At 38.3% G+C, this 15,592-nt stretch overlaps 1 protein-coding gene across 5 annotated transcripts in view; it reads left to right on the top strand.

Annotated features, from left to right (window-relative positions):
* The window catches only part of NTRK2 (neurotrophic receptor tyrosine kinase 2), a 341,040-nt gene that overhangs the window by 33,179 nt on the left and 292,269 nt on the right, over positions 1–15,592 (top strand). For all 5 annotated transcript variants that reach the window (XM_012813035.1, XM_012813015.1, XM_012813022.1 and 2 more), the window contains 2 exons: positions 5,128–5,196; positions 7,744–7,898. In XM_012813035.1, coding sequence (XP_012668489.1) covers positions 5,128–5,196; positions 7,744–7,898 — 224 coding nt within the window. The remainder of the gene's footprint in view (positions 1–5,127; positions 5,197–7,743; positions 7,899–15,592) is intronic.

Genomic DNA, 15,592 nt, shown 5'->3' on the forward strand with positions numbered 1-15,592 from the left:
GAAACTGCCCAGAGCCTCAGTGACTGGTCACTGGGTTTATTTCCTGGTGCCTTTAATTCTTGCCCAGCCCCCAGGAACCCAGGGACTGTGAGAAAAGTCAGTGTTTGTGTTTTCCAGAGGCTTTGCAGAGGTGCTAATTAGCTCCTTTGCAAAGCTCTAGAATCAAACAATAAGAGGATTGTTGATCTTTTTCTCTTTCCTCTCTTCCTTCTTTTTGGCTTTTGGCCCCAATAATAAGTATGGTTCATAAGATTCACTGTGTTCTTTGGCCCATAACCCCACTCTATGCTGTGCTGATGGCAGCAACTCCCAGCTGACAGGGAGGACCTTTGCATTAGTTTCTTCTTTCTCTTTACTTGGGGAAGAAGAGCAGGTTACTTATTTATTATTTTTGTTAAGAAAAAAATGGGACTCTCTGATGACAAGGAAAACATTTTTTGCCTTGAAGACTGTGGAAAAGATAGGCAGATTGACTTTTCAACATATTATGTGTCAGTGACAACCATTTTTACTTGATGTTTCAAAAAAAGACCTTTATGTGGGCCCAGGTTACAACTTCTGGTGGGTTGTTTCCTCATGTGAGCGAGCACTTTGTCCTCAGTGTGAAGACAGAAGATGTGGGTGTAGAAGGTAGGAAGGTCCCTTGGGTAGGTAGAGTTTGGATGAGTGGAAGTCTCAGCATCGAATTAAGCTGCGAGTAAACACATGGCAAGTAACTCTACCTTTGGGTCATCAGATGCCAAAGCAGGATATTCTTAATTCAACTAACTGGCCTTAGCCTGTACATTAGCTCTTGTGTTTTAACTCTTCTCTAAAGATGACTGGTGAGATACACTAGGATTTTTTTTCTTTTTTTTATTGTTTGGGATTCATTGAAGGTACAAAGAATTAGGTTACACTGATGGCACTTGTTAGATACAGTCCCTCTTATAATTATGTCTTGCCCCCAAGAGGTGTGCCATACACCCCATCTCTCTCCTTCCTCCCCTCTCCCCACTTGCTCACTCCTCTACCCTGCGCCTTGTATTAACTCATCTACTGCCTTCATCTTAGAATGGAGTACATTGGATTCTTGCTTCTCCATTATTGTGATGCTTCACTAAGAAGAATGTGTTCCTCTTCCATCCAGGTTAATACGAAAGATGTAAAGTCTCCATCTTTTTTAATGGCTGAATGGTATTCCATGGTATACATATACCACAGCTTGTTAATCCATTCCTGGGTTGGTGGGCATTTAGGCTGTTTCCAGATTTTGGCGATTGCAAATTGAGCTGTGATAAACAATCTAGTACAAATGTCCTTATGATGAAAGGATTTTTTTTTTCTTCTGGGTAGATGCCTAGTAATGGGATTATAGGATCAAATGGGAGGTCTAATCTGAATTCTTTGAAGATTCTCCATACTTTCTTTCAAAAAGGTTGTATTAGTTTGCAGTCCCATCAGCAGTGCACATCCAAGCCAGCTTCTGCAGCGTTGAGACTTTGTGATGTGGGCCGTTCTCATTGAAGTTAGGTGATATCTCAGGGCAGTTTTGATTTGCATTTGTCTGATGATTAGGGATTATGAGCATTTTTTCATATGTTTGTTAGCCATTCATATGTCTTTTTAAGAGAAGGTTCTGTTCATGTCTCTTGCCCAGGAGTATATGGGATCATTGGATCTTTTTTGTTGTTTAATTTGACTTTTTTATACATCCTAGTTATCAAGTTTTTGTCTAATTTATAATATGCAAATGTCTTCTTCCCATTCTGAAGGTTGTCTATTTGCTTTGGTTGTTGTTTCCTTAGCTGTACAGAAGCTTGTCAGTTTAATTAAGTCTCATTTGTTTATTTTTGTTGTTGTTGAAATTGCCATGGAAGTCTTCTTCATAAAATCTTTCCCAAGGCTGATATCTTCAAGTGTTTTCCCCACACTTTCTTTGAATATTTTTATTGTTTCATGCCTTAGGTTTAAATCTTGCATCCATCTTGAGTCAATTTTTGTAAGTAGTGAGAGGTGCTGGTCCAGTTTGAGTCTTTTACATGTGGTTATTGAGTTCTCTCAGCACCATTTATTGAATAGGGATTCTTTTCCCCAGTATATGTTCTTCTTTGGTTTATCAAAGATCAGGTGGCTGTAAGAGGTTAGTTTCATCTCATGGTTTTTTATTTGGTTCCAAATGTCAACGTCTCTATTTTTGTGTCAAGACCATGCTGTTTTGATCACTATGGCCTTGTAGTATAGCTAAAAGTCTGGTAGGGTGATACCCCCAGCTTTGTTTTTATTACTAAGGATTGCCTTGGCTATATGGGTTTCTTCTGGTTCCATACAAAATGAAGAATTGTTTTTTTCCCAAATCTTGAAAGTATGATGATGGTATTTTAATGGGGATTGCATTGAATGTGTAGATTTCTTTGGGTAGTATAGACATTTTGGCAATATTGATTCTTCCTAGCCATGAGCATGGTATGTTATTCCATTTGTTAATATCTTCTGCTATTGCTCGGCACCTGTGGCACAGTGGTTATTGTGCCAGCCACGTACACTGAGGCTGAAGGGTTTGAAATCAGCCTGGGCCAGCTAAACAACAATAACAACTACAACAAAAATAGCCAGGCATTGTGGTGGGTGCCTGTAGTCCCAGCTACTTGGGAAGCTGAGGCAAGAGAGTTGCTTAAGCCCAAGAGTTTGAGGTTGCTGTGAGCTGTGACACCATGGCACTCTACTGAGGGTGACATAGTGAGACTCTATCTCAAAAAAACCAAAAAACAAAAAACCAACTTCTACTATTTCTTTTCTTAAGGTTTTATAATTTTCTTTGTAGAGATCCTTCACCTCTTTTGTTTTGTATATTCCTTGGTATTCATTTTTTTTTTTTTTTGAAGCTACTGTGAAGGGAATTATGTCTCTGATTAGCTTCTCATCTTGGCTGTTATTGGCATATACAAAGGCTACTGATTTGTGGACATTGATTTTATATCCTGAGACATTGCTGCATTTTTTTTTAAAATCACTTCCAGGAGTCTGGGGTTCTTTAAATATAAGATTATATCATTGGCAAAGAGTGAGATTTTGACCTCCTCTGCACCCATTTGGATGCCCTTTATTTCCTTCTCTTGCCTGATTGCATTAGCTAGAAGTCCCAGAACTATGTTGAATAGTAGTGGTGATAGAGGACACACTTGTCAGGCTCCAGTTCTAAGTGGTAAAGCTTTCAGTTTTGTGCCTTTCAGTATAATATAGGCTGTAGGTGTGTTGTAGATGGTTTCAATCAGATTCAGAAATGTGCCACCTATACCTATATTCCTAAGTGTTCTAATTAGAAAAAGATGCTGAATTTTATCAAATGCTTTTTCTGCATCTATTGAAAGGATCATATGGTCTTTGTTTTTGCTTCTTTTGGTATGGTGTATTATGTTTATGGACTTGCATATATTATGGACTTTCGTACCAGCCTTACATCACTGGTATGAAACCTACTTCATCATGATGAATTTTCTTTTTTTTTTTTAATGTGTAGCTGTAATCTACTGGCTGGGATTTTATTGAGAATTTTTGCATTTATGTTAATTAGTGAAATTGGTCTGAAGTTTTCCTTTCTAGTTGGGTCTTTTCCTGGTTTTGGTATCAGGGTGATGTTTGCTTCATAGGATGTGTTGGGAAGACTCCTTTCCTCTCTCCACTTTTATTGCCTTCTGGTCTGAGAAGATACAAGGTATAATATTTATTCTTTTAATTTTGCTGAGGTTTGATTTGTATCCTAGGATGTGGTTGATTTTGGAGTATGTACTATGGGCTGATGAGAAAAATGCACATTTTTTGGGATGGTGTGTTCTATATATGTCTATTAATTCCATTTGTTCTAAGGTCACATTTAAATTCTTTGTATCTTTGTTTAGTTTCTGTTTAGAGGATCTGTTCTGTTCTGTTAGAGGGGTGTTAAAGTCCCCACTATTATGCTGTTATGGGATATCATATTGCTTAGACCTCTCAAGGTCTGTTTCATAAATCTGGGAGCATCTAATTTGGGTGCATAAATATTTAAAATTGAAATGTCTTCTTGTTGTATGATACACCAGGATTCTTACAATGGCATTTTCATTGGGCTGACACCACAGACTAGCCTCTCAGGTAAGGGATGAGGATCACTGTCACCCTGGCATCTCATGTTTTATTCTGATCTCAGCTCAACACTTGCTTTCCTGGGCAGGAAGCACACACTGAAAGGCTCATTGGATTCCCCTGGATTTTTAAGGTCTTGTTTGTTCCTGTGAAGTTGATGTTTGCTATACATTCATGTTACTTATCAAACGCATGTCTTGAGGCCCAAGCATTGGACTCTTTTTAAATAAATTCAGACAAATTCACAGGATTATGGCTCTGAATTCCCCACCCAAAATCTCATGGCCCAATCATTGGAAACTCCCATTCATCGACTAAAACTATAGATTTGGAATATGTCAATAAATTCATTATTACTTTTTTTTTAATCACAAATACGTTTTTTCATTGACTGGCTGGTCCAAATCTCAAGATGGTATGTTGCTAGGATAGTTTAAGATAAAATATGACTTATGCCCTGTTATTTGATTTTTTGTTCTTCTTATTTTTGAATTATCTAGTTATCTAGACCGTATGTAAATAATCTCAGCAGTTTTTCCATCAATAACTGTGTCCTTTCCTATAAACGTATATTAAATTGAGTAAATACTCAAGAACTTTGTCTGCTACCTAATTTTAAAATATTCATGATGCTGTTTAGTTTTAAAACATCTTTTTTCTCTACCGAGTTTAGTTTTAAATTTTATCTTATGTTACATATACTCCTAGTAATTGTTTCAAAAGTTAGGATCTGTATGAGGTATATAACTTGGCTCTGAATTAGTATCTAAAAAGGCAGGTAAAATAAGGGACTAAAAACAGACAAATGGAAAGTAGTTTCCCCTCTCCCAAAGGCAAGGACTGCAGGCAAGGATAGAGGCAAAACTAAGCTATCACTCCCGGTGAAAGAAGGAGGTGATTGGATCTAAGTAAAGCATGGATAATGATCAAATGCATTATATTTGGAAAACAACCTCTCTATTTGAATACTTTGTTTCTAAAATGTAGCATTTTAAATTCACGCTTAATGTTTTTGATTCCTTTCAGCAATTTTACCCGAAATAAGCTGACGAGTTTGTCTAGGAAGCATTTCCGTCACCTTGACTTGTCTGAGCTGTAAGTAATGATTTTGTGTGGCATTTGGGGAAATGTTTTCAAAGGAAAGGGTAATTAAGGATTTTTTTTTTTTGAGTGAGTGATGTTGCAGATCTATTTTCATATCAAAATTCTTGAAAATGTGATGTCTCAAGTTTGGGTCTCTTGGTCTTTTATTCCCTCATGAAGACATGATTCAGTAATTGAAGAAAATAGAGCTCTCAATAGTAACATCATGTGTGCTTAGTTTAAATATCAAGCTTAGCTTCACAGCCAAACAAACCCATTGGAGGAGGAAATACCAAGGGCATAACTCTCCCTGCTTTTGTCCATCCTGGGGATAGGGAGCCTTGGAGGAGGAGAGGTAGTTTCCCTCTCCACCCACCTTTCTCTAGGTTTGCCATTGCATTTAATTTTTATCCTGTGTTGTAATTCCTCTGCTGTAAAATGATAAGAAAACATATTGAAATGTGTTCTTGACTAACAGCTAGCATTTCCAGGTGGGCCCAATCCTCTGCATTATCACAGTTAAGCAAATGAGAACTATTGTTAATCTGATGGTAATGCAGAGGTTTCGTGGGGCAGAAGGACGTGTAGATCAGACAAGGCTTTTGTGTCCACTGTATGTTGCCTGAATTGTGGAGTCTTTCGTATGAAGGCCCCTCCCTATTCCGAAGAAAATTGTGTGGAGTGGAAGACGCCCTGCCTGGAGAGACAGAACAAGTTGATAGGTAGCCATAGGGGTTAATGATGAAAGTTTCAGCAGTTGGCAATTATTTGGAATATACTTAATTCAGGGAGTTGAAGCACAGGAATGGGAAGGACAAACAAAAAACAGATGAAATAGAGTAAGGTACCTGGTGTAAAAATTTGGAGCATCACTGCATAAGATTTTCTTGATGGATTAAAAATTATGGAGTTCTAGTTTCAAATTCATGTCTTAATATTCCCCCTGAAGGATGTTTAATCAATTTATTCAAGAATGTTAATTGTCTACCTGTTATAAATCAAACTGACATGGCGCTAAGCCATGGGGAGGTAGGGAGAAAAGCGTCTGTGTTCTAGGATTCCGTCATCCAGTGGCAGAGGGAGAAACTGAAAGGGAGAAGTGTACCGTGCCGTAATAACCACTGTGAAAGGAGTCTGCACAGTGAGCTGGGGAGGCCCGCGGTCTGCCAGGGCTGTGTGGTCGCAGGAACATTGTTTTATTGATAACTGAAGCAACCCTTCACCTCTGCTGCTTTACCTGTACCTTCTTTTGACAAAGACTTTCATTTTTCATGTACTGAGACTCTAGGAAGCATCTTGGATCAGTGGGATTTAAACCGGTTGTGGGTCCCTTCTGCATTATGTGCCATATCTCATAGTTCATGTTGTATTTTGCTGTTGGAGGGATGACTTGGAGGCAATCAAGCAGACGCAAAGTAAACGGGATTACCATGACCACATTTCCCCCGAAAGAAACTCCTGGAAAAGTCTCTGGGGGATCCCTGGGATGCTTAGAACCCAACCAGAAAACCACAGGAGTAAATGGTGTTGCCAAAGCCCAGGTCCTGTCCCCGTAGTAATCTTAAGTCTTGTGGTTAATGCCAGGCAGAGTCTATGTAACGATTTTAAATGGCCTCATTTAAAGGCTCATTACCATAAATGGAATTCATCTTAAATAGGCCACTGAGTATTATAAATAAGCATTTAAAGATTTTCTTCCTTGTGGTTTTTATTTTCCTCTTCACTATTTCCTCTTTTACTCATTGCAAGGCACCGGAGTGCAGGCAGCAGGGCTGAGGTCTGAACGGTGGTGGCTTGCTTTTTGCAGACCCTCCCACAGTGGGCTAAGCAGCTCAGTCTGGAGCTCAGTTGTCTCGCCCTCACAATCCCTGAGCGGGCCTGTGTGCTGCACGTGTATATGTGTCTGTGTGTTCACACGCGTGCACATGTGGGAGTCCCTTCTGGGTTCTCTCTCACGTTCACACCCACTTTTCTGCATCAATAAAACTGCCTGGGGTTGCATAATGCAGAAAGCTAGGGGTGCCAACCCCCTGACACTCACATTTTAGTCTTTGCTTTGTACTTACCATCTCCTTTTAAATTGAGATGAAATTTTCCTTCCCTCCCACTGAAGTTCGAGCTTATTAAATGATAGCACTCGAGTCTCTAGCCTGGTCAGAAATGAGCATGCCAGCGTTCCTGAGAATGTGCTACCATTGTCACTGGAGACCTTCTAAATGACTATGTAATAGCCACGCTAAATTCATCATGGCACCTATTTTCCACATATTATGAGACATTTTTTTCTCTCCTATATCTTGACGACTTCTGTTCCTGTCTTACTTTCCCTATTAATTCTGTAAAGATCTTATATTGCTGACCTACAGTGGTGTTTGCATATAACAGAAGCTCAGTAATTATCAGGTGAGTAAATTAATAATAAGTATTATCAAGCTCTGAAAGAGGTGTTATTTTCAAAAGTGGCTGGCTAGAAAGAATTCAGAGTATAGTAGTTCATAAATACTAGCGTATTTAAAAGCGAAGAAGAAGGCTGATCATTGGCATTTTTGTTCCACGTAGGATCCTGGTGGGCAATCCATTTACATGCTCCTGTGACATAATGTGGATCAAGGCTCTCCAAGAGACTAAATTCAGTCCAGAAACTCAGGATTTGTACTGCCTGGATGAAAGCAGCAAGAATATTCCCCTGGCAAATCTGCAGATACCCAATTGTGGTAATTTATTTTTAAATCAATGAGTTCTAGTTGCTATTAATTATTCTAATTGCCTTGCTGTGGTAGAGAGTCTGGGAAGATTACCACTACCCAGATTTTATATAGGAAAACCATCGGTGCCTCCAGTGAATCAGACAACATTTCTGTGCAGTGTGGAGAAATCAGCTGGGAGCAATGTGGTGGAATGTTGTTTGCAAGGAGAATATCATTTGGAACGGATGATTTTAAAGTCCACAGAGAGAAAAGTGTATGGTTTATTCCTTTGTTTGTTCACTCGTTTGTTTATCCATTGTCCATCCATCCAAAAAATACCTGCTGAGAGTGTGGTACTTCCCGGCCTCATATGCACTTGATTGATGCCCAGGCCAAGGAGCTCAGGGTTGTGGAAGCAAATGCAGTCCAAGCCAGCACACCTCCTCCCTCTTGTCCTCCTGCCAGGGGTCTGTGTCTCTTGATGGGGTACCCTCAGTCTGTCCTGCCATGTGCTTTTCCCGGGTCCGGGTTTAAGGTCTCCTAATTCACCATCACCCCCTGCTCCCCTCTTCAGCGTTTTTATCTCTAGCATTAAAAATGGGCACCTTATGGCTAAAGCAGAGCTCGTGTGAGGGCCAGTGAGGTACAAGGCTGGGAAACGGAAGTGCTGTGCTGGAGATTTTACCAATATTTAGCAACTTACCTCTGTAATACATGTCCATGTTACTCCCGTGAAATTTGAAATAGTCAGTCAGGTAACACCACACACAATTAGTTCGATCTTCTGACCTACTGATTACTTACACGACAGATGGCCATGTAACACCTGGTTCCTCTCCATCAGGAATGTGCCTGTTCACCGCAAACAATAGCCTCTTTGTGTTTGGAAGAATCTATTCAGTGGAGGTCTATTTTTATTTAAGAGTAATATAGCTGCTGTTCACACTTAGTGAGCGTGTAATAAAAATAAAGATAAGTGTTTGTTTCTTACCCTGACGGGCCTTAGAAGACAGCCATCACCCTTCCCACAGATTTTTCTGTCACAAATAGAGCCCCTTGGTTTCATAATGGGGGAATAAGTCTTTGTTCTTCTGCCAGCTTCCTTCAGCTTTCTCTGCTAGCTAACACTTTAAAACAGAAACTTTTAATATATATATCTTTTCCTGATTGGGGAGAGGGCGACTGGGCTCTATTCTGGTACAAATTTGCCTCACTGAGAGACATTGCTTAGAGGGACAAGAAATCCAACATTGAGTCACCTGGCCTTTTGGCTAGCTTCCAAATCCTCACGGCTGTTGGGACCACATTGGTTCAGCAACCACTGAGAGGAAAAGAGTGAAAGCATCTGAATCCTAATTTCACAAGCTGCCTCTTAATAGATGTCTGCTTTAACCTTGCCTGAAACCAATTCTGTTTTTTTCAATTGTAATTTTTGGTCATGTCATTTTGGCAGCTTTCTGGTAACTCACCCCACCTTACGTGTTGTTGATAGGCCACTGTGGCTGGTTGGTGGGGGGCGTGGAATGTAGGGAGTGAACTGGTCCTCATCTCTCCTAATCAATCTGTCTATTTCCTGTAATTTTTTATTAGTCAATGAATTACGTATATGAAAGTGAGATTTTCAATCCACTGTCAGGAGGGCATGAATTTGATTGACTAATTAGGACTGAATTGCTCCATTCATGGTAACATTCACAATTCATTTCAATGTTAATGATGCTTTTCAAAAAGCAACCTTCTAGAAGTATGTGCCAGGGGAATCGACAGACTTATTTTTCTATTGTTTTACTTTTTTTTTTTTTTATTAAATCATAGCTGTGTACATTAATACATTCATGGGGTACAATGTGCTGTTTTTATATACAATTTGAAATATTTTCATCAACTGGTTAACAGACACAGTTAACCTTCATGTCATTTTTTTAGTTAATGCGTTAAGACATTTATATTCTACATTTAGAAAGATTCACATGTACCCTTATAAGATGAACCAAAGCCGTGATCTCACCTATCACCTTCTATTGTTTTTCATGCTCTTAAATTATTTCATTTTTTCCCTTGTTAATTTTTGTTTTCTTTCCTACTGTTTTAACTTATTTATAATTGAACAAATAATATTGAGACATTTTGCTGGAAAAATACTTTGCTATATTACAATATTCCTATGTATTTTTTTTTTCCTTGCTTTTGACCTTTTCAGGTCAATAGTCATGGATCTCATATTCTTTTTAAACATTGCATGGTATTATTCAGGATAGAATATGTCTTAATTACATTAAAGGTTCCATGTTGATGGGCACAAATCATCCTTCCCATTATTCATTACTACAAAAGTGTTTCAGGAAGCCTTCTGATCAGGCTCTTTGTACATGTGTACAAGTACAAAGTCTTTTCTAGAATGCACAGTAGGAACTAGAATTTTTGGTGTATATGGTTTGTACATCGAAAAATGGCCGTATCAATTTACAGCTAGCTACCTAACAAGATAGACCCTGATATTAGCAAACATCTCAGTTTTCCTCTTTTTAACTGGTCCTCATCTCTCCTAATCAATCTATTTCCTGTAAATTTTTATTAGTCAATGAATTACGTATATGGAAGTATCATTGCTTTGGAGTTCCATTTTCCTGATTACTATGGACCATTTTATACGTTTATTGGAGTGTATTTATGATTCCACCAACTGCCTATCCATATCTTTTTATTTTCTGCAGGGTCTTTCTTTTTCTTTCCCTCCCTTTCCTTGATAACACACTGTTTTTCCTTAACTGTTTGAAAGTTATAGATTCTATTTCTAGGGTTTTGAAAATATATATGAAGCAAAATATTTTCGGCATTTATTTAAATACGTATTTTCTCCAGATGCCTAAAGATAATCCCCCAAGAACACACAAGAAATGACATTTTTTTCTTCCCTTCTTTTCCCAACTCTCAGATTGTTATCATCTGAGATTTTATTTTTAGATGATTGTTACCTGCTTTTTTTTTTTCTTAAGATCTCTAATTTCTTTGAATGTCCTTGACTTTTGTATCCTTTGTCTTCTTGGAGTGTTTTTTCTTTTTTGCTGGCGTATACCTTCTGATATTTCTTTCAGAGAAATTAAAAAATAAAATCTCACCTGATAGAAAGTCCGCCTGCATCTTTCCTTCTCAATGCAATTGGCTGAGTGAAAACTCAATTGTCTAGGCTCAAAACTCTAAAGACTTTGCTACAATTTTTTTTTGTATTCAGCCTTGTTGATGAGAAATCTGAGGTCAGTCTGACTCTAAAAGCTTTGAGGATTTGCTTTTTATTTGTGCCATTTTAAAATTTCACCTCAATATGACTAGTGTGGGGTTTGAATTTTTTTTATTCTGTTTCCAGTTGAGGGATGCCTTTTCTTTTCTTTTTTTTTTTTTATTTAAGAAATGTGTTTACTCCACAGCTGAGTGGGTGGTTTTTATTCTTGTAAATTATTTTTTTTTAATTGAATGGTAACTATGTACATTAATGCACTTCTGGGGTACAGTGTGGGGTTTTCACATGCAATCTGAAATACTTCCATCAACTGGTCAACACAGCCTTCATGTCATTTTCTCAGGGATGCCTTTTCAATGTAAGGACTCAGGTCTAATGTTCTGCAAACATTTTCTTATTAATTTGCTCTGTGTCATCTTTCCATTTATTTTTTCATTCAGGAATTCACACCGGATGGACATTTGCACTGCTGGCCCCACCCTCCACCCCTCACAACCTTTCTTCAATTCTTGCCACCTGCATGTACTTCCCTGCTGCATGATGGGAGAATTGGTTTACTCACCATTTTGCTTTTCAGTTATTTCCTCAACTCCTGGATTTTTTCCTTTCAACCATTGATTTTTAATTTCTGCAATCTCTGGTGATTCATTTTTTTGTGCCTAAAGTGCCTTTTTTTTTTTTTAATCGGGGTTCACCATATCTGTAGGGTGGTACCAGCACCTAGCAAACTCCCAGGACTTTGCAGCTATTGTGCTACATTCTTTCTGTATTCAGTGTTTTCTTTGCCATGAAGTTCCAAAGTCATTGCTTCTTTTGGGGGTAACTACAGCTGTAGTTGGATGCTATGCTTGAGGTGAGAGGGCGGGGCGGGGCGGGGCGGGGCGCTGGGAAGGTTGTTCATCCTGCTGCTTCAAATCTTTTTCTTACCCCACAGCTGGTGGCTTGACCTGGCGGGCCCTCACTCTGTCCTGCAATCCTCCCCTGTAGTTTTAGGTCCACCTGGAGCTGCCTTATTGGTGCAGAGAATACATGCGCATCAGTCTGGGGCTGTGCTGCTTTTCTTTAATCCTGTTCTCCTATGTTCTCTTGTTCAAGGGTTCTTCATCGTCTCTTACCCACTGACAATATGCCTTCTCCTTTTCTAACATCGTTCTGGATTTTAGCAAAAATATTATACATCGTTTCTAGATGTTTGGGATGAAAGGGGAAGTCTCCGATTCAGGGCTTAATCACATGCTAATTTTCTTTTGATGGTTTCTCAACTTCAGTTCATTAAAGTGAAGTTAGACATATACAGCAGAAAATTACACTAGAATATACTTTTGGATTTTAAACTTTTCTCTGAAGTTCCATGTTGAAGAAACCAGATAATACCATGCCAAGTTAGACGTCTTATTTTTTTAAAAGAAGGGTCAATGGTCAGTTGGCTTTTTCTTTTAGATAAGTTTGAAAACTATGTCATTCTGTTTAGCTTATAGATTTGTGGAGTTCACCTTATTTCTATGCTTTTTTTCCTTTGCATGAAACTTTTTAGTTAACTTTAAATCAGCTGAAGGTATGGTGTATGTTTCATTACTGGACACCAACAGTTTGCCAGGAGCATGATCATTGCAATTAGTTTGCAATTTTCATTTCAATAGGAATAGAAGAGTTATCGAGCATTTATTCCTTTGTGAGAAGAGTTTTCTTCAAAAGCTTCCCTCAGATTATGAAAGTATTATTGGAGAATGAGTTCTCTACATTTTATATGCAAATATGCTTCCTCCACGGTTCCTAATATACCTCTTGATCTTAATAGGCATTTGATGAATGTTTGCTGAATTGGTCAATTAATAATACATGAAACATATTAATGATCAGATTGAATGAGGTTTTTAATATAATGGGGCTATGTCAATTAATTAAAAATAACTTAAATATATTATTTTCACTGAATTATTCTATAGTTTGGCATATTCTACCTCTTTTTGAAGTTTCTTTTTTTTTTTTTTTTGAGACAGAGTCTCACTATGTCACCCTCAGTAGAGTGCTTTGGTGTCATAGTTCACAGCAACCTCCAACTCTTGGGCTTAAGTGATTCTCTTGCCTCAGCCTCCTAAGTAGCTGGGACTAAGGCACCCACCACAGTGCCCAACGATTTTTTTTGTTGTTGTTGCAGTTGTCATTGTTGTTTATCTGGCCCAGGCCAGACTCAAACCTGCCAGCCTCTGTGCCATAACCACTGTGCTATGGGCACTGAGCCTCTTTTTGAAATTTCTGTTCTTATTGCATTTTGAGAGAATCTCATTTCTTTCTTATGCCTTTAGAGATTAATTGGGCATGGTAGGCGGGGTTGGGAAGTTTAACTGCTCTGTTCTTGTTAATAGCACAGTCAAAATGTTTCACAATATTTTTTAACAGTCCCCTCCTGCCGTGAATTACTGTAAATTTACCTCTGCTGTAAACCAAGTTGTGGTCTGTTTCATCACAAGACCCTTTAAGCCTTAGGAAAACTTTATTAATTGTTAGGGAAGAAAACATAGTCGTATAAAATTTCCACATTAGCTGCAATGAAGGAGTGCTATGAACAGCGTGGTTCTGAGGACTGAGACAGAATCCTGTAAGTGGTAATGAAAAAAGGTGATTTTGCCAGGCTGTGCTAATTCATCATTCCTTATAAAAATGTTCCTGCTACTTCTTTTAGTGTTTTTAATGAACTTATTTGTCACATAGAATTCAAAAAATATATTTTTCTACTCAATTCCTACACATGTGGTTGGTTTTCAGCAGTAGGTCTGTAGTATAAGCCTTTCAGTCATTTCTCTTGGCTGAATGGGATTATTAAGAAGCAATGGACTTTACACTTTAATTTTTTTTAATACTATAATTATGATTTAAATCTTGTCTGGAAGAGAGCTTCTTCAGGAAGTGTTAATGGTGGATTAAATGCCCTGTTCTAAGTAGATGGTGGTAAGAAACACGGTATTCCTCTGGGTCATATCAAAACAATTCTTCAACCCACTTTACTAGTAACCAGGTACCATAGAGAATGAGAGTCCCACAGTGAATATAAGGTGGCAATTCACTCGATGGTTGAAGAACTGAGCAGTTACTGTATAAAACACCCTTAACAGTCCCATGGACAGAAATCAGGCCTGCCTTTGGTTTCCTTATTGTTTTTAATGACAATTTCAATTTTCTACTTTTCCAACCTTCAGACTTTTAGTGCAGAAATGTATAAAGCCATACTGACAAAATGCTGTTAATATTTACAGTAGTGAAGGTTTGTTCATAAGTACCCAGGAGGACAGGCCTGGGTCCTCGAGTTCAATTGATTTTAATGACATTTTTGATTTACTTTTGGTTTCAGCCAGTTTGTGGCCCATTTGCTTGTGTGGCATATTTGTGCATATTCCTTCTTTTGTTTGCTTTAAACCAAGAAAACAGGCCGATGGTAATTCTACTTTGTTAGCATTTACTGCTGATTAAAAGGAAATGCTGTATTAAAGCTCTGTGTAGAGGTTAAGAATGATACAAAACATTATTTTCTTAGCATCTTAGCTGGAGTTTTTTTTTTTTTTACTGAGAAGCATATACTTTAGTGTACCACTTTGCTTTAAGTTTCTTAGAGATCAGGTTTTATCTCCTAGAATAAAGTAAACCACACGGTGGGTCACTGTTTTTCTTTCTCTTCTCAGAATGCCAAATGAAGATGTTGTTTTTTCTTCTAATCTGTCAAGTGCTGTTTAAGTTTTTGTGCTGAGAAAGTATGCGGTAGCTGTCATTATCATGACATGGCTCACACACACTTAGAAGCACAATTTCCAACTGCAGCTTGGAGAGTCGTTTTGCTAATTTTCTGTCATTTTTGCAACCAGGTGTAAAGCAGTCACTTCTAAATAGGTCGGGCTCATCTTGGCTTCCTTCCCAGCTGTGGAATATATCTGTTTAGGAGACAAAGAAATTGGGAGACTTGCCAAAAAAAAAAATAGAAAGGTAGCAGGGGAGGTTGTAGAATTTGAATATTCTGTTGAGAGAGAATTAACAGGTCAAGTATTTATTTGTTTTATGTTCTTTATATGGGCACACATAGAAGTGAGAGAAGGCAAGAGGGCAGACAGAACCGTAATTTATTTGAATATTATTATACACATGGAACGATGACCCAACATGAAATGAATAGAGCTCATAAGCACTGAAGCAAGCTGAAAACAAGCCAGAAAATAAGCCAGACTCACTGGTGATTACTGAAAAACAAAAACCAACCTTGACCCATTTCATTTGTTGCAAAGCTAAGTTAAGAATCCAAAACGTCTATAGGTTAGTTTTTCTCAATTATTAGAAAGTGAGGATCTCCATACTCTAGTGAGCGAAGGACCAGGTCAATTTGGTCAACCTTCAGGAAGTGTGCACTACTGGGGGGAAGTAGAGACATATTGATAGGCGATCCTAGCAAAGAAGGTGGTCAGTGATGAAATGTTTAAGGCCACGGACTGACAGCTGT

The sequence above is a fragment of the Otolemur garnettii genome, unplaced genomic scaffold (assembly GCF_000181295.1).
Source record: "Otolemur garnettii isolate 467f Iridium unplaced genomic scaffold, OtoGar3 scaffold00006, whole genome shotgun sequence".
In the NCBI taxonomy this organism is placed as follows: domain Eukaryota; kingdom Metazoa; phylum Chordata; class Mammalia; order Primates; family Galagidae; genus Otolemur; species Otolemur garnettii.